The 20,597-nt window shown below is 40.0% G+C and overlaps 1 protein-coding gene across 1 annotated transcript; it reads left to right on the forward strand.

Annotated features, from left to right (window-relative positions):
- The first annotated feature begins 750 nt into the window (after positions 1 to 750).
- dscc1 (DNA replication and sister chromatid cohesion 1) lies at positions 751 to 11,184 on the forward strand. The gene is made up of 9 exons (XM_080426494.1): positions 751 to 1,096; positions 1,697 to 1,865; positions 2,372 to 2,509; positions 4,816 to 4,906; positions 5,438 to 5,576; positions 5,990 to 6,042; positions 7,636 to 7,790; positions 9,771 to 9,919; positions 10,948 to 11,184. The coding sequence occupies exons 1-9, from the start codon at positions 912 to 914 to the stop codon at positions 11,057 to 11,059; spliced, it is 1,191 nt and encodes a 396-aa protein (XP_080282620.1). The 5' UTR covers positions 751 to 911; the 3' UTR covers positions 11,060 to 11,184.
- Positions 11,185 to 20,597: the final 9,413 nt, after the last annotated feature.

A 20,597-nucleotide genomic window follows, 5' to 3' on the forward strand; every position in this document is an offset into this window, starting at 1 on the left:
AAGGCCTATAAATAAGCAAGTACACTTTAGAAATTTGCCCAAAAACTGCAACCCGCAACTAAAAAGAAGCCCAAAAGTCACTTAAAATAAGCCGAGTAGCCGACATGGCAACGCTGGCTGTGTGTTGTGCTGGTGCTCCTCCTCCGGGTGGAAACACGTCCTGAACAAAACTCTGTTCCTGAATGGTCCCTCCCCCCCCTCCTCTTTTCTTGTTTCTGTCTCTGCTGCTTAAACAAACTTTTCCAATGTATATTTACTTTCATACAAAACTATGAACATTGTACATTTCCAAAATTGACTTTGAAAAAATGCCCAAAGGCTATTCATTTTGGCAACAAAGTACATGTTCTGCTACCCGGTAACAGTGTTGCCATGTCCGCTTATTATAAGCTACTTTGGGCTTGTTTTTCTGTAAATATTTGTAGCTGCGAAACAGGGGGTTGCGTTTTTTCCGTTGCTTATTTAGGCTTGTTTCCTAATGTTGTTAAACCATTGGTTCTCAAACATTTTCATGTCAAGGACCCCCAAATGAATATGTATTTGTACCCCCCCCCCCCCCCCATCTAAAAACATTTGTGCCAGGGTACAACATTTGCGTTGTTAGAATATTCCCAAATTATCCATTTTCTTTCCCTTTTCCCCCCAAGATAAACATTTTGGGCTTGTTTTCCTAGACCTGCCTGGTTGCTTGTTTCTCTCACAGAATATGGCAACACTGGTCACTTCCGTTAACAACCTAGAACCCGGGGATAATTTGACTGCGACGCGGGTAGTATATTTGCTTCTGTATTCATTTGCTCAAAACAAAACTTGTCAACAGCCAAATCTCACACTGCATAAAGTTGTATTGATCAATAAATCTATTGATCTATTTATCTATTCTATTGATTGTATTGATTGATTAGACTTCGATGTCGGCTAAAATAATGAGAAGTTTAGAGGAGGTTCAGGCCACCCTGCAGATCGCCAAGCTCGAAGAGGAGGATCTGAACAATACGATCCACTGTCTCTCCTTTGGGGACAATGTCTCCTCTGGTGACTACTGTCTCATGGAGCTGGATGACACTCTGTGCAAACTCATTGAAGCTGGAGACAGGTAACATTCACTGTTAAAATAGATCATGATCTATACGTACATTCAAAATCAGTGGTGTAAAGTAACTAAGTACATTTAAGTACTGTACTTAAGTACAATTTTGAGGTATCTTTTTACTTGACTGGAGTATTTCCATTTTTTTTACATCTCAGAGGCAAATATTGTACTTTTACTCCACTACAATTATTTGAAAACTTGAGTTAGTTACTTTTAGTATACATTTTATACATTTGAAAACTTGTGATATGGGACATCTGCATAATGAGTACTTATCTTTTGGTACTTTAAGTACATTTTGTACTTTTACTCAAGTACATTTTGAATTGTGGACTTTTACCTGTAACAGAGTATTTCTACTGTGCAGTATTGATACTTTTACTTAAGTAAAACATTTTTGCAATTTATCCACTTCTGATCATGATCTTACATTTGTACATTCAAAAATAAATGTACATGAGGTAAATGGATACACTGAAGATTTTACGCCATTTATAAAGGTTGCCTACTATTTCATCCTGTCTAGTACAAGTATTCGTACTAGCATAATGGCTAACTATAACGTTGATGATACTAATACTGTTCTTATTGCTTCTTAATCAGTCTAACTATTCGAGGGGATAAGGATGAGCGTGCTGTACTGTGTACTGGGGACAAGACCTATGATCTGAAGATAGCCGACACATCCAACCTGCTGCTGCTTCTACCAGAATGCAAGACACCAGACCAACTAACTAACAGTCAGGACAGCTCTCATCTGTTGCACACACAGGTAACCACACATGCACACGCACGCACGTGTGCGCACGCACGTGCACACACACACACACACACACACACACACACACACACACACACACACACACACACACACACACACACACACACACACACATACATAGGCCTGTCACAATTATTACATGATCGCCTAATCGCACTAGACCATACCCGTCGTCGGGGGATATGAGCACCCAAAGTGCGTCACGGATGGTCCGCTTGTTTCACGGATGTGGCAACCCGGGAGCCAGCGAACACAAAAACGCTAATAAACAGCTGACATTTGGGGAAAGCGAAAAACGGGCTTTGGTGTTCCGTGCACATGGTAATGGTCTATGGCTGTGTGCAAATGCAGATCAATTGCTACAGCCACTGAGGATAACCGGGCAGAAGAGATTTTGGGGACGCACAGACAGAGCTTTGTAGAATTATAGGATGATGATACGATGATGATTACACACATTATATTATATACACTAACTTTATCCTCTTCTACTGTAGATCTGGGGATTCTGTAACAATTACTGGGAACTGCGGAAGCAGCGACCTAAACTGAAGAAATTGAAGAGACTTCTGATGGAGAATCCTTATGAAGGACCTGGTTTAGCGGGGCAGGAGGAGGAGAACACTGAACACAGGGTAAATGAGAATTCTACTGCCGACCCAGATCAGATGTGGGTCTATTAGGTGTACCAACGTCGCGTCACCAAAAGTTAGCCACGCCCCCCTTTTCGACGCTCCAGCCCTTTGGGGGTCAGACTGTACATAGAGACTAGAGAGTGACGGTGGTTTGTGTTTGTAAACATTAACTTCTTTGCCGAATACATAGTGATCAGTGCACACTGCACATGTGTGGCTGGTGTATGAGAAAGCTGTTCACATGTCGCAGCTCTCCTCTTCAAGATTGAATACAGTGTGAGACTAACAATGTATGTAATGTATGTAAGAGCAGTGGTGGAAAAAGTACTCAAATGTTTTACTTAAGTAAAAGTATCAATACTGCAATGTAGAAATACTCTGTTACAAGTAAAAGTCCAGGATTCTAAATTTACTTGAGTAAAAGTACAAAAGTATTGGCATCAAAATATACTTAAAGTACCAAAAGTAAAAGTACTAACATATTTGAAAATAGCAGATCTACAAGCTCACAACGCGTTTTGATGCGACGCGTTGTGAACTTGCAGATCGGCTATTTTCAAATAGCCGAGGCTGAAGTGGTTAATGTATGTTTCATAATATAATAATTTATATCTGAAAAGTAACTAGTAACTAAAGTTTTCAAATAGTGCAGTAAAAGTACAATATTTGCCTCTGAGATATATTGGAGTAGAAGTAAAAGTATTGGAAATTGGAAATACTCAAGTAAAGCACGAATACCTAAAAAAAAATCTCAAGTACAGTACTTGAGTAAATGTACGTAGTTACTTTCCACCACTGTTCAAGAGACGTAGTATGGCTTGGAACTCAGCTGTACCACACAAAGATTTAACGTTCAACAACCTACCCAAGTACAGCCGTGTTTGTTCACGTCATTTTCTCAAAGGTACATTTTTACCAAAAACATGAAACTGCTATTTTGTCTCTGCTAACTAAAAGTAACTAGGTAATGTAACTAGACTAGGACAGCCTAGGGTGGTCCAGAGTGTTAGTGACTTTTTTATCTCTCTAACGCTCTGACAGGCGCGCTGCTACTACCGTGTGAGGTCTCCAACTTTAATAAAAAAATAAACAAAACTATTTCACTATTCACCGAAACAAAGGCAGTTTTGTGTTGTTGAAAGTTTCGGTGAGTAGCAAAATAGCTTTGTTTATTTTTATTAAAGTTGGAGACCTCGCACGGTAGTGGAACGTTCGGTCTATGAGCAGAGCAGCGCGCCTGTCAGTGCGTTAGAGAGGAAAAAAAAGTCACTAACAATCTGGACCATCCTAGTTACATTACCTAGTTACTTTCAGTTAGCAAAGACAAAATAGCAGTTTCATATTTTTGGTAAACAAAAAAATACCTTTGAGAAAGTGAAGTGAACAAACACGGCTGTACTTGGGCAGGTTGTTGAACGTTAATTCTATGCGTCGTACAGCTGAGATCCAAGCCATACTACATCTATTTGAGCTCTGTGATGTTGCCTCTATGCTGGAAAGCCGACAAATTGTACTGCTTTATCTACCACATTACCTCGACCCGACCTGCTATGGCACTTATGAACTGAGCAAGTCCTCACCATTGTGACTGTGAGTTTAAAAAACAAACACGGTCGGGTCACTGTTTACAAGCTGTTTATGTACCCTCAACCCTCAGCTCCAATCCTCCCAAAATGGCCCCCGCTACCAAAAGACACTTGTTGACGCCCCCTTCAGGATTTTTTGGTACACCTAATAGCACAGGGGTCATCAAATTTTTTTCAGGCCAAGGTCCCCTTAGCTGAGAGAGAGATGAAGCAGGGACCCCCACTACATATTCTGTAGAATTGTGTTGCAGGTTAAACTTTTTCATAGATTTCATAGATGGCTTCATAGACTTGTTTGTCATCATCAGTGTATGTTGGATTCATGTTCATTTGTATTTTCAGACATTTAAGCACTTAAACTGTCAATACTTAGAAAACCTGACCTTTCACTCTGTACTTGGTCTGCTCTTTTTCCCCTCTACTCCAAACCTCTTTGCCAAAAATGTAGAATTCAGACTGAATAGGGCTCACACAGTCGGAAAACAAAATGCAATATAAGCCAATGTTCTTGTGTTGGGTTGGCTCTTTTCATTCTGACAACCTATTTGCATCTGTACCAGTATCACTTCTGTGTGTCAAACTTGCCAATCCATCAGTTGCACTGCAGATTAGTTAATGATTGCTTATCATCCTCAAATGGAGGCCTCTTGTGTTTTAAATACTGAATGGTGAAAGCAATTGTTGTGGTAAATGGTTCTCTCCATGTTCTCCTGTTTCCAGTACACTATGATGGATCTGTTGGAGACGATCCAGGCTAGTGAGGAGGAGATCAAGACCCACCTTCAGACCATCCATGCCTGTCAGATAGATGGTATGCTGGGCTATTTCACTCATTTAATAATTGCGTAGATGGAATTCACAAACGGGTTTCACAAGGTACAAAAACATGTAAAGATTGAATGTATTTAACATCTGCTGGAATTGTGAACTAGCCTGGCATGGCCAGACTAATATCACTGCGCAGATATTAGTCTGGAATCTCTGTGTGGAACTTGCATTTCCGAGGGGCAAATAAAAAAAATGCCTCTGGTGATAAACCCACCCCCATATCTGTATACTGGGCTCTGATTGGTCCCTCACAACTTCGGAGGGAGAGGAATAAAATCTCTATTGAGAGGGGCCAGACCTAATCTGCCAAGGGCAATTATTTTTTTGCAATGGCAGATTTGTCTGGAACCAGGCTAATTGTGAACACCATGTCGGGGTGGGGTTTCCCTGACGTAAGAGCATATTGACCGCTGTGTCAATATGACCAATCATACAATATTTCTACTTTCTCTCTGTCTGTCATCTTCTGTCTCTTTCTCACACTCTCTCTCTCTGTTTGCTCTCCCTTTTCCAGGCTACTGGCGTATGTTGGAGTTTGACTATGAGGTGAAGCTGCTAGGTCATGTGACTGAGTTGGTGGATTCTGAGTCATGGTCCTTCAGCAAGGTTAATCTGAAAACATGTCTAGAGGAATTAGGACCACTGGAGCCTAAGTAAGTTTACAGTTTAGACATTTAAAATGACCATACAGAGAGACACTAAAAGCAGCAGTAGTATCAGTCAGCTTTTGTCAGTCATAATCAAACGTAAAATGCTCTAAACTTGTTGTTGTTTAAAAATAAGTTGTTGGTTATATAATAGTCTTGTGTGGCCAGACTCTATGTAGCATTCGGAGATTATGGAATAGTAGTCTGGCTACGCGAGACTAGTTATATAATGACTTAAGCAATGGGCAGTAGCCTAAAGAGATATGCAGCTAAAAATTGTATTAATATTGAGGTTGCACTGGCTATTAAAATGAGTAGTCACGGCTAGATAAGTCTAACATGAAGGAGACATTTGAGACTTGACCATGAGTAAGGGTTCCATTAATAATGTCCGTTCCCTCTCTCCATTTCACTGAAAGGGAAATGATTGAACACAGCTTGAACTGCTATGGGAAACGCTACACAGAAAATGGTAAGACAAATTCTGACACAATTACAATGAATCATTAAAGACCCCATGACACAGTCAGAAATCATCATATTTGATTCTTCATATCATGTGATTCCTGTAAAACAGTAAGCTAGGGCTGGACATGTCACAGATATTGACTGGCGTTTAGCCAATAGGACGAGGATATCAGTGACAACGTTTGTGTCTGTCCTATCGAGGTGAAGAAACAGGCTGTATGAAAAACTTGCAGCTGTAGATTTAATATGAATATTATTGTACCTTGAGAAATGAACATTAACATTAATTCAATAATAATGCAATAAAAATATTGGACCCCAAATTAAGTGTATATGTCACAGGACGATTGAATAACCAGGACGATTGAAGACAGAGCGCTCGTTTTTAGGCACGGGGCTTCGGGGCGAGGCGGGGCTTTGCTGCGACACGGACCTGTCTGTGTTGTTGTTCCCATTCCCCCCCACTTAGCAACCAGGAAGCTACGCTAGGGGAACGCTGAACACGCGTTCACACGCACGTGATAATAGTTATTGTCCATGACGGAGGCGCGCCGACTCAGCAGAGCTTGAGGCCGAGGAGGCGCGAGTGCCCGCGCTGACCGGCCGATGCTCTGATAGTCGACACAGCGCCGTCCGAGTTGTAAACCGATAGGGACAGAATAGTTCTTTTCATGGATCACTGTGTGTGTGTGTGCGTGTGTGTGTGTGTGTGTGTGTGTGTGTGTGTGTGTGTGTGTGTCTCAGGGAGAAACTAAAACAATGCGTGTGTGTGCGGGCGCGTGCATGCGCGCGCATGTGTGTGCATGCGTGTGCGCGTGCGCACAAACACAACACACACACACACACACACACACACACACACACACACACACACACACACACACACACACACACACACACACACACACACACACACACACCCTCCCTCTAGTCTGGCTTGCATTGCCCTCTAGCGTTGGTTTTACAGAATTGCCTGAAAACAAGCGCTCCTTCTTCAATCGTCCTGGTTATTCAATCGTCCTGTAACATATACACCTCGGTTCAAGATGTGTCAAATACTTTCAAAAGATTTTTCCCCAGGAGGGAAAATGTGAAATGACCTTTTTTGTGTCAGATACTGCATACATCTCAAGTGAAGCACAATACATTTATTTATGTGTTTTAACATTAATAAATACAAATTTTTACAACTTGTGTTCCAAAATATCCTCAGTTCTAGGAAAGCATTTAGGATGGCAGTGGCAGCATTTCTTTATGAGCGAACCTTCTGTATAGACAAATGCTGTAATGACATGAATGGAGCTACGAGAGGTGTCGCCAAAGAGACTGGTAAAATGAATATTGCACAGTATGACTTTAATACGGTAACTTATGGGTTGATTTAGCCGGGTAGGTTCCAGGTTAGGAAAAATGGCAGGCAGGCTAGGTGCTTGAGGTGTTTTATGCTATCCAATGTCTACGACATACATTTATTCTTCATTAATATATTGACTCTACAGTCTACACAATCTGTAGTGGTGTTTCTGATTGACAGCCAATACATATTTATTTCTGCTTGCATCTCCTCTTCCCACCCTTCACACCATCCTACATACAGATGTAGTGCTTTATGCATTGGATGAGGATAAAGTGTGTCGAGCCATGGCCCTACTGCTGCTACAGAATGCTGTCAAGTTCAACCTCAAGGAGTTTCAAGAGGTTTGGCAGCAGAGTGTCCCAGAAGGCATGGACACAAGATTGGACCAGCTCAAGGTTAGTGTCTCACAGTGTTAGGAGTAGCACATTATATAGTAACACTGTAACTCCTCTATGTTTTGTGGTAACTAACTAGTTGTGTATCCAATTACTTTTCCACATAACGCATTTACAATTACCTACTCATTACTTTGTGAAAAATAGCTTTCAGAGGATTATAAGGTTTTGAGTAATGATTGATTAAAGTAGGGTACAATGAGGGAAAGCCAATCAGAGGCATCCTTGGGAAAACAAGAAAAACACATACACGCTTGCACAGCCACACGCACATGGATTACAGTTATCCATCGTGTCAACATATCTCTGTCATTTGGATTCCCTAGAGAACATATATATATATATATATATATATATATATATATATATATATATATATATATATATATATATATATATATATATATATATATATATATATATATATATATATATATGAGATCAGTGTATAACTGCCCATATAAAACCGTTGTTTACCAAAGAAAGCAAAGAAAAAGTAGCACAAAAGTTACTTTCTCTAGTAACTAATTACTTTTATAATGCTGAAACTCAGTATTGCAGTTACTTTGAGGCTAGTAACTGTAACTAATTACAACATTTAAGTAACTTACCGAACACTGGTGTCTTGTACAACACATTATACAACTAGAAAAAGTGCTCCTCGGAGCACAGGTCTCCGCCAGGTCAGGTAGGTTGTTGTGGGCTAGCAATGTTCGGAATTCGCCAATCAGGATGGGATAGGAAAAATCGGACGGAACCATCTTGATCACTTGACTACAGAGATAATATCTACAAAATGTGTTGGAGTAATATAAAAAAGAAAAGTGTTGCAAAAATCTGCCCCCTGGTGGCGCTATAATAGGGCAATGTTAAAAATGTGGCATTTGTTCCTCAACGAAGTGCGAATGTGTGTGCAAAGTTTCACCGCAATCGGACGCTGGGTTCATGATTTGCGGCATTTTGTTCAAAACGGGCCACTCCTGCAAAGTTTAGATGTCAATCTTAGCCAATCAGGATGGAATATGAGAAATCAAAGAGATCCGTCTTGATCACATGACTATAGAGATCATGTGTACCGATTTGCGTGAAATTTGGATAAAATCTGAAGGCTTAATATCAACAAATGTATTTTACTTTAGACGGCCTCCAGGTGGCGCTATAAAAGGCAAATGTGAAAAATGCAGGGCAAAGGTTTTTCCTTGGCCTCTAGAGAGTGTGCAAACAAAGTTTTACACAAATCGGTGCAGTTATTGGTAAAAACACGAATCGGCCTGTTATAGCGCCACCATGAGGCAGATTTGAAACATTTTAAGTGGCATTTCTTCCTCGGCCTAGTGGGAATGTGCGTGTGAAATTTCACGGAAATTGCAAGCTTTGTTCATGATGATTTGAGGCATTTTGTTCAAAACGGACCAATCCTGCAAACTTTGGAGGCCAACCTTAGCCAATGAGGATGGAATCTGGGAAATCGGACAGATTCGTGTTGATCACATGACTATAGAGATACTGTGTACCGATTTGTATGACGTTTGGATACAATCTGTAGGAGTAATATTAAAAAAAGGGTTTTGCACAAATCAGCCTCCTGGTGGCGCTATAACAGGCCCATGTGAAAATGTTGGGGCAGAGGTTCTGAATTGGCATCCAGGGAGTGTGTGCGCACAGTTTCGCTGCGATCAAGCCAACGGTGCCAGAGATTAGCTGCAGACAGACGGACGGACGGACGGACGGACGGACAGGGTGCAAAACATACTCTCTCGCCATGCCTTTCGGCCTGGCGGAGACAATAATGTTATTGTAGAAGAAGAGAGTTTGGTGGGGTATACAGCTATGTCATTTATATCAATATTTATATAACTTTCAATGAATATGAGAATTACAAGTTACGACATCAGGTGTTAACCGACTTCCCCAGGCTTTAGTTCAGATTAACAAAATACCATGTTGAGCACATGGGTGATTTCTGTGTATGTTTTCCAGAGCGTAGCCCTGGTGGATCGTAGTTGTCATCCACAGACCATCTCTCTGCTGAAGGTGGAGGATCTACCAGAAGACACCCTGGAACGCTTCAATCAGCTCTTCACCCTCAGAGAGAAATGGACAGAAGAGGACATCACTCCATACATACAGTAGGTGTCACTAATAGTCAAATAATCATAGTCTGATCATACCAGAATAATAACATCATTAGTTATGAGAGTTGTAATGGAGAAATGGATCTGGGAGGCCAATAACAGAAAATATACATGTACTGTACTATGTATCCATTCATTAATACATTATAATAGTCATAATATTAAGTGCAATAAGTGCAAAATTAATCCAAAATAAGTGCAATAAGTATGTAATGACTTTTCTAACATTTAAAGTTGTACAATGCAAATTCACAACTAACGATTTTTAGCAACCTCTGCTGGTCACTACCGTCACTGCATACAATTTCCGTGTCCTCGATTACCCAGAATTCCATTCGTTTTCACCGGAAGCCGGAAGCGTTTCAAAAAGCGATCTTTTAATTGTTTTATACTATCTACGGATCGTTTCTCTTAGCCAGTGGAGCATTAGTTACCATGAGCTGTGCTTTCTTTTTCTGTTCTTTTTCGATCTTCTAATCCTACATTCTCTTAAAATCAGCGTGAGGTTCCTTTTTGTTATTTGCGCGATAGTTCCTGGCCAAACAGGAAACCGTTGCGGTAGTTCCTGGCCAAACAGGAAACCAGTGCATTTCCACCTCCGTTTTCCGGCCAGATGACGTCATTTCCCCGGGAAAGTCCCCCCAGTCCACGTTCAATATAAAATATATAAATAAAAGGCTTCCGGGGGTGAAATTCATGGAGTGGGTGTTGTGAAACTTTTGCCACTCACAAAAGATATACAATTTAACTTTAGTTTTGTTGAAAACGTTACCTAGTATGCCTTTAACAGTAACACAATCTTTTAAAAGACAAAAAAATATCCAGGATCAATAATTGTTAAAAATGTAATTTGTTGAGATTACAATTAATGATAGTATTGATTAGTAGTGGAAAGTGGAAAAAACTCACAACTTTAGTCATTTGTAAATATTAGATTGACTGACTATTGTACTGTACTGTATATTACAGAAGTATTTAAACTATGGTGGTCCCCTGAGTGTGTGTTATCTTTCGTTATCCAGGGACCTGTGTGGAGAGAAGCAAACCACTGGAGCTCTCCTGACCAAGTATGCTCGGTCCTCCATGCAAAATGGAGTCAAGGTGTTCAACTCCAGAAGGCCTGTAGCTACCTGAAGACATTTCTGAACTTCTCTAATACCCCCATAACCTAACTTGTAAATGTCAAGATAATTCAGTAATCAAAAGCAGACTTTATTTCTATCAGTTAACTGTGTACATGTTTTATCTATTAAAGGAATACTGCCATTTTTCAATCGTATTACCATTTATTAGTCATACATATCTAAAGTCCACATTACTTGCCGATAATTCTGTATCACTGTAGCAGCCTAATTTACTGCTGCCACCCGGTGACATATTCTGACATCAACGGGTGGCACAAGATCTACTGGCAGGGTTTCTTATGGAGCGTGGTACGAGCATGGAGGAAGTAAACTGAGTCATGAATCATATTTTGGATGTTCATCTTCCCTTCATGTTTTTTGCTTATCTTTTTATACCATTATCAAAATAATCACCAAAATGTGATTATATTTACTTTTTTAAAGTTGCAGAGATGGATACATCATATTGATTGAATAGAGCACCGAAGTCCTGACGTCACTCGTTCATCCCCAGGTTTGCGGAAGTAATTTCTCTATGGAGAATAACATTGGGTCATCTTAGAATCGTCTCATATAAGAATTGTGGTCCAAAAATAAACACCGCGTGTCGGCGTTATTGTCAGGGAGGAGGTTCTGTATCGTTTATGATAGTCAGTCACTTATATTTGATACAGTCTGTTTCTGGCGAAAATGTAACTAATTCGGCGGAAGTAACATTAGCGTTTTCTCACCGTCAGTTGATGCTTCATATCCATAAGAGTCAACCCGCCGGGGTCATGTGTTTATTTTTGGAACACAGTTCTTATTTAACGCGATATTCAATACGTCTATGGGATTCAGAACGGGGGTGGAAAACTGCAAACCAGGTAGACAAACAAAGGATGTGTAAATGACGTCAGACTTCGGCGGTCTATAGATTGATAGATTAAGGCACCTACACACATAGGAACCAACCAGTGCCTGAGAACCTGCCCAATTAGTAGGAAAAAGTTACATGTTTATGCCTACATCATTATTCTAATGTTTTTCTCTTGCCAAAACACAGTTGTTCCAATTCAATACAAAGGCTATTTATGGGCTAGGTAATTTTGTTTCCCCCTCCTGAGTAGTCTGGTTTGAGCAAGAAACAAGACCTGCCCTCCCAAACATCTGTGCATGGCCCTTAGAAAGAAGAGAGTTGGATAATAGGGTTGATGGACAGATCTGTCAGTGTCATTGAACATTCATCCAAATCTGATTCAGTCCATTTACTATCTACTGATTCTCCATGCTCGGTTATCTCACTCCATCTCTTGGCTGAGTAAAGAGTGAATCAAACTCACTCTTCTGTAAAACTTTGTAGTTGCAGCTGATCAGGTCATTGATAGCATCCGAATCAGGTGTCATACTTGGCTTGGAATAGAAAAGGAAACTGGTAAGAGGCAACAATTTTAACATGCACCACAACTAGGCCATGTGGTGAACCATGAAAAAGTTACTTTCCGTCCCCACGTACGTGTTCAGCAGTTGTTCAATGCATCTTTGCATAGATTACAGTGTAATCATTACACGACTTGAGGTTAAAAGTTCTGTAAAATATCAGTTTATCACAAGCCATAAATGTGAATTACAGAAATAAAAAATTGCTTATAAATGTATTATTCATTTTGACAACACAAAATCTCTCAACATGTCTGTCTGTCTGTATACGTGTACCTAACATATTAGACAGGTATTGGTGCATTAGTATACTCAAATGTGAATTTAAACCATGAAATTTAGCCAAGCTTAAAACATTTTTAAATGTTGCTCAACACACGTTTCATACATTAAAACCGACTGCGTAATGAGGATGAAAATAAAAAAGAACACTTTGACCCCAAATGACAGATATCAATCAGAATACTGCCCTGCCCCCAAAATTTCAAATAATGCCAAAAACGGACAATGGTAGAATAGCTGCATTACAGCTCAGAAAGAGTAAACAATATGGTGTACTACACCATTTTTATTACAATACAACAATGTGTTAATGTCACAGCGTGTCTCATGAGTAGATCAGATTCAGAACCCCCCAACCCCCCCCCTCACAAAATTGGATGATTCTACCTTGCAACTCAGACCAAAATATGCTGTACAATTATGTGCTAGTGTCACAGCATGTCTCATCAGTAGACATGAAATCACCCACCACTCCTCACCCCATCTCAACACAACTCACCTCACTCACTGCACCCTACCTCACTCCATCTCACCCCACCTGAGCCTACCTCACCACACCCCACCCCATCCCATCCCATCCCATCTCACCTCGAGGTAAGGTGGGGAGGACCCCAGCAGGGTGTTTTATTATGTACATTCTGTTGCACAGGAATATGAATCTTTAGTCATCAAGAGCCCTGATACTGATGTGGCAGGGATTGATTTAAGCCTGCAGTCAGATTTACCAGGTGCTATCAGCTCTTGGCAACAGTGTGTGTTCAGCACTTATTGGGATCCATACCTGAGCTGGCATTTTTTAAATAATTTTTCCTCTCATTACACAGTAGGTTCTGACATTTTCTATGTGTGTGTTGAGCAAAAATATACCATGTGTAACGTTTAATTTTGTTGGATGGCTAAATTCACATTTGAGTACACTAATGCATCAATACTTGTCTCATATGTTAGGTACACATATACATGACAGTTTGAGAGAGATTTTGATTTTGTGTTGTCAAAATGAATATCAAGAAATCTTCAAGCAAAACCAGCGTTTTCTGTAATTCACATTTATACGTACATTTATGGCTTGTGAAAAAAACCTGCAGGATATTTTGAGGAGAAAGAACGTTTAACCCAAAGTCCACAAGGGTCTATGCAAAAATTCATTGAAAAAGTAGTGCCCATACGTGGGAATGAAATTAATTTTCTAGGGACTTTTTCTTGGTTCACCACACGGCCTAAACCACAAAAACATGCATGTGAGATACAAAACCACCAACAGTAATTCAAGCACAACACCATGGAAAGCAACACTATTAATGTGACATGTAACAACTACATCGGCTTGCCCTGCATTGCGCTGACGCCTTGTTGATCGGAGTGTTTATTGCATTTGAAATATAGCCCAATTGGACCTACTTCCTGACAAATCCATTTTTGGCAGGTGAAATTGTCCTGCCCTCCCAAACATCTGTGCATGGCCCTTAGAAAGAAGAGAGTTGGATAATAGGGTTGATAGACAGATCTGTCAGTGTCATTGAACATTCATCCAAATCTGATTCAGTCCATTTACTATCTACTGATTCTCCATGCTCGGTTATCTCACTCCATCTCTTGGCTGAGTAAAGAGTGAATCAAACTCACTCTTCTGTAAAACTTTGTAGTTGCAGCTGATCAGGTCATTGATAGCATCCGAATCAGGTGTCATACTTGGCTTGGAATAGAAAAGGAAACTGGTAAGAGGCAAAAATTTAAACATGCACCACAACTAGGCCATGTGGTGAACCATGAAAAAGTTACTTTCCGTCCCCACGAACGTGTTCAGCAGTTGTTCAATGCATCTTTGCATAGATTACAGTGTAATCATTACACGACTTGAGGTTAAAAGTTCTGTAAAATTTCAGTTTTTTATCACAAGCCATAAATGTGAATTACAGAAATAAAAAATTGCTTATAAATGTATTATTCATTTTGACAACACAAAATCTCTCAACATGTCTGTCTGTCTGTATACGTGTACCTAACATATTAGACAGGTATTGGTGCATTAGTATACTCAAATGTGAATTTAAACCATGAAATTTAGCCAAGCTTAAAACATTTTTAAATTTTGCTCAACACACGTTTCATACATTAAAACCGACTGCGTAATGAGGATGAAAATAAAAAAGAACACTTTGACCCCAAATGACAGAGATCAATCAGAATACTGCCCTGCCCCTAAAATTTCAAATAATGCCAAAAACGGACAATGGTAGAATAGCTGCATTACAGCTTAGAAAGAGTAAACAATATGGTGTACTACACCATTTTTATTACAATACAACAATGTGTTAATGTCACAGCGTGTCTCATGAGTAGATCAGAACCCCCCAACCCCCCCCCCCCCTCACAAAATTGGATGATTCTACCTTGCAACTCAAACTCAGACCAAAATATGCTGTACAATTATGTGCTAGTGTCACAGCATGTCTCATCAGTAGACATGAAATCACCCACCACTCCTCACCCCATCTCAACACAACTCACCTCACTCACTGCACCCTACCTCACTCCATCTCAAAAATATACCATGTGTAACGTTTAATTTTGTTGGATGGCTAAATTCACATTTGAGTACACTAATGCATCAATACTTGTCTCATATGTTAGGTACACATATACATGACAGTTTGAGAGAGATTTTGATTATGTGTTGTCAAAATGAATATCAAGAAATCTTCAAGCAAAACCAGCGTTTTTTGTAATTCACATTTATACGTACATTTATGGCTTGTGAAAAAAACCTGCAGGATATTTTGAGGAGAAAGAAAGCAAAACCAGCGTTTTTTGTAATTCACATTTATACGTACATTTATGGCTTGTGAAAAAAACCTGCAGGATATTTTGAGGAGAAAGAACGTTTAACCCAAAGTCCACAAGGGTCTATGCAAAAATTCATTGAAAAAGTAGTGCCCATACGTGGGAATGAAATTGATTTTCTAGGGACTTTTTCTTGGTTCACCACACGGCCTAAACCACAAAAACATGCATGTGAGATACAAAACCACCAACTGTAATTCAAGCACAACGCCATGGAAAGCAACACTATTAATGTGACATGTAACAACTACATCGGCTTGCCCTGCATTGCGCTGACGCCTTGTTGATCGGAGTGTTTATTGCATTTGAAATATAGCCCAATTGGACCTACTTCCTGACAAATCCATTTTTGGCAGGTGAAATTGTGCATTTTATGGCCTACATTGGCTCTATACAGGTATTTCAACAGGTACATGGGTCTGATTGAGATATGTTTCAAATACCTTTTGGCAGCTAGAAAATGCATTTTATGGCTTATATTTGTTCTTATACAGGTATTTTTTCTTATACAGGTATAATCTTTTAAACATTTTAAAGATATTTTAAAGTTTAAAATATCTTTAATTCACATACAGTATATAGCCCCAAAATGAAATCAAGTCATTTCGGGCCATAAAAAAAACACACACTTTCAGTCACCCGTTAGGAGCTTTCATCACCTTTTGGCAAGTGTAAAACTGCTTTTTTGGGGGTTGCTACTACTGATACTTTAAAGATATTGAAACAATAAAAAACAACAACATTATCATTATCAACATGATATAACATGGAAGCCACATCGTTATTAAATTGTTTTTTCTACCATGGCCCCAGAGAGACTCCATAGCTTTGCTCTTTAGATGCCTAGAAGAAGAAACAAAATAACGTGTGGGGGGTGACAGGAAACAATCAGATTTTATTTTCCTTAAATGTTTATTTAACAGTCAAAATACTATCCAAAGATAGTGTTTATTAGAGCACTTTTCTGCCTGGTTCCCGTTTTGAATGCTGCTCAATCTCTGTGGACTAGTCTGTGACCTCTGCTTCTTTAATGGGCTCTTCAGCACTGTCCAAAACATGACACAAAGACAGAGTGGAGCTTTTTCTGGAATTTTTCACACATGAAGACATAGAGGACGAGCTTGAGGCAGCTGCTGAGATAGTTCAGGATCATAGAAACCAGAGAGACAATTGTCAATATCTGAAGCTCATACATATTGAGGGTTGGCTTTGTGAAAATTTCAAATAATATAAACAAAATCACGCGGGAGGGCAGCCAGCAGAGGAAGCATATAAGGGTGATGGTAATGATGATTCGGAGCGACCTCTGAGACTGGTTCCTTTCACTTTGGAGGCGCTTCACACGAACCCATATGGCGACATAAGAGGCGGTTATGACCAGGAAGGGGATGACAAAGCCGATGGTAAAACCAAATACCATTAAGCTCCATAACGGCTCCATAACGACGAATGTACAAATTATATGGGGCCCATATTGAAAAACGTCCCATATAAGGATGTTGGGGAGGCTGCAGGCCACAGCAGCCAGCCAAAAGACAGCAGATATAATAACTTGAGCTTTGCGAGAGGTTCTCTTCTTTTGCGCCCACACCACCACCCAGGTGGACAGGCAGCGATCTAGGCTCATGGCCATCAAGACGAATATACTGACAAACACGCTGACATTAAACAAAAAGGCGTAGAACTTGCACATAAACCCCCCTAAATACCAGTTGTAATTATAATGCAAATAAAGGATGTTAAAAATTAGGGTGGTAGTGAAGAGGAAGTCAGCAAGGGCCAAGTTGAGACACCAAACAGAGTTGATTGATATCTTCATCCTGAAGCTTATCAAATAGATAATCAGGGCGTTGCCTACACTTCCAACGACAAACACCACACAGCATATACCATTGAGTGTGTATATGAATTCAGGAGACATGTAGAATGGTGGTACTCCAGGGGCACTGAAGTTGGTGCTGTTTGAATCTAGAGAGGAAGAGCGAACATAAAATGATTAGTGTACTGTGCAGACTGGATGTGTTAAATGCCACATCACTGCACCATGCGTTTTATGCCACATTGTTCTGGTATCAAACCTGTAAGCCTACTATTATCGGCTTTCACATTCTTAGGGTGTAGCATTGTATAGCTGTAATCTGCCTGATAAATAGCGTAAGACGTGTTATTAAATTACTGTGTAACCGGAGTCTCGAAAGAAGAAATGTTGAAAGAATTCTACATATTTTTCAATATAGTTTATTGTATGCAATTGCCTTATAAAATATATGGATACATACTTTGAATATCGTCGCTGTCAGGCAGAAACCAGCTATCTCAACTTTATTTATTTTTATAAATCAGTTCTATTGAACACTTTAAGTCTCTGTGTGGGTTTTACAAATATTGAACCAATAAAAAGTATTAAAAAAGCGCTTCTGGCTAACCCTCCTAAATCCATTGGATCCTCAAATTGTTAGTCAAACCACCTAACTCCAACTTTGGAGCTGTTTTTTCCATCATTGATTAGACGAAGTCAGGTGGAAAATAATCTCCACATTAATGGTCAAAAACCTCCTAACTCCACTTGAGCTGTATTTGGGTAAAGTGCTGATAATAAGGACACATTGAAGAAGTATCTGACAATGTATAAAGTCACCATACCAACTTTGATGAGGCAGTATTGTGTTCTAAAACCTTTTTATTTTTCATTTCCTGAAAAGTTAATATTTTGGACATAGCTGGTTTCTGCCCGACAGCAGAGATATAGTGATAAATGCAATTCATAACAAGATATACATTTGGATTAGGCTATATTCTCTGACCATACTGTATTATACACCAATATATTAATTTGATACACATAGCAAAGAAGAGATTTAGTTGCTCACCCGTCCCCATATTTCTGCTGTGATGTGAATGAGTTTCTCAGCCTGTCTATAATAGCAATATGACACCACCTTTGTCTTATATAGTGCTCTCTCTCTCTCTCTCTCTCTCTCTCTCTCTCTCTCTCTCTCTCTCTCTCTCTCTCTCTCTCTCTCTCTCTCTCTCTCTCTCTCTCTCTCTCTCTCTCTCTCTCTCTCTCTCTCTCTCTCTCTCTCTCTCTCTCTCTCTCTCTCTCTCCACCCATTACACACCACCACATACTAAAATTGTCTAGAAGGTGGACCTCCGGTGGCCACACATTGTCAAGGTGCACCGTTGCTCCGATCTGCACCAAACGTGGCACAAACCGTTCAGGGGTCTGGCGTGAGAAGAGGCCCCCATGGGCCACGTTGTACAACTGTCAGCACTCAGCAGGGGCCGATACTTATACACCTCTCCTGTTACCAAGTCTGTTCCTCAGCTTGTAGATTGGCGACTTTTACCTAGATTGTAGATTGGCTACTTTCACACTAGACTGTTAGATCGGCTATTTTCGTTATTTGGCGTATGGGTACAGTGGTGATGGCATTCAGATACAATGACATGCCATGGAGTACCATGTTGGTGTCAAGGGTCAAGGCAGGCCTAAGGCACACTGAACAGGGGCTGAGGCAGGCTTGGCTCCAGGAAGAAATGACTGAGGGGGCAGATGGAAAATGGCGAGGGGGTAGATCATTTTTTATATAGTAAAACAATATGTGCATAAAATCTATATGCAAAATTTGCAACTGAGGGTGTCAGGCCTCCTTTGGCACCCCCGTGGCACCGGGCCTGGGCTGAGGAGCCAACGAGGAGAAGCCGTAAAGTGAAGAGTCGGTGGAGTTAACTGCAGCAGGATTCAAGGATGCGCTGATAAGCAAGAGAAAGTAAACTATACATTCTAGTCTGTGTAAAACATAATCTGAATCATTGACTAATTAATTGTTATTGTAATCTTCTTATTTTGTTTTTTCATCAAGTACAGGCATTTCTATTATCTATGTGTGTTTTACTGTTGAAGATAGGATGTTCCTATTTATAAATAGTGGACAGAAAACAGTCAAATCTGAATTTAAGTAGCCATAACAACTGGGTTAAGTGTGGGAAGTTGACTGCAGGACAGGTAAACTTATTTTCAGGGTTATTGCCAGACCCAAGGGGTCAGGCTTACATGAGGCTTTGTACCTGTTTCGTCCATACATGGGCATGGTCACTTTATCCTCCGGCCCCAGCCAAAAAAAAATCTGTCCCCCAAAAAAGTCTGTCCATACATGGGCATAGAAGGGACACACGTCGTGCAAAGCACGACGTGTGTCCCAGCCATAAAAGTCTGTCCCCCTTTCGTCCATACATGGGCATAGACACAGGCTGACACTTCATGTGAAGTCTGGGTCTGGCAGAACCAGGTCTCCTGGTCTTGTTTTGATCTAAGTGTATAGATTTTAAACCCTTTTCCATCAATTCATTGATTCAATGCATGAGTTTAACCACTTAAGCCCTAATGGATATATATGAATAGCAATGAATAGCGATCTAGTGAGCTTGTAGATATTCTATTAAAAAATGTGTGATTATTTGTTTTTTAATCTTTTACCTGCCAGAAAATAAGGACACAGGTTGAAAGTGGTCAAATGAAAAAATCGGACTAATTCATAAAAATGCAATTGACGAATCTGAAATAATGCTTGATATATTCTAACTTCCACTTTGTCACATTGTCACAGGTCGTACAAGCTCCCATCATTTGCAGTTTTCAAGAAAGGGCAAAAGATTAGATAGTAAGAAAACAAGGAAAACATGGGTAGAATGAAATATAAACGACAGCCGACAGCCTTCATATGGTGCATGGTTAAAAATGTCAATGGTACGAGGCAGCTAAAATAGCAGCAGCTATTGTAACATGCTGTACAGTATATATAAGTGCCTGGTTTAAAAAAACAGGGAAAAGAAGAAGGAAGTCCGCACACTGTTCTCAAGCTCCAAGAAACTCACTTTTTATTTTTGCAACGTTTCGACCTTCTAGGTCTTCATCAGGCAAATATGATATAATATTTGCCTGATGAAGACCTATGGTCGAAACGTTGCACAAATAAAAAGTGAGTTTCTTGGAGCTTGAG

This window comes from Gymnoscopelus braueri (genome assembly GCF_963280865.1).
Source record: "Gymnoscopelus braueri genome assembly, chromosome: 4".
NCBI lineage: Eukaryota > Metazoa > Chordata > Actinopteri > Myctophiformes > Myctophidae > Gymnoscopelus > Gymnoscopelus braueri.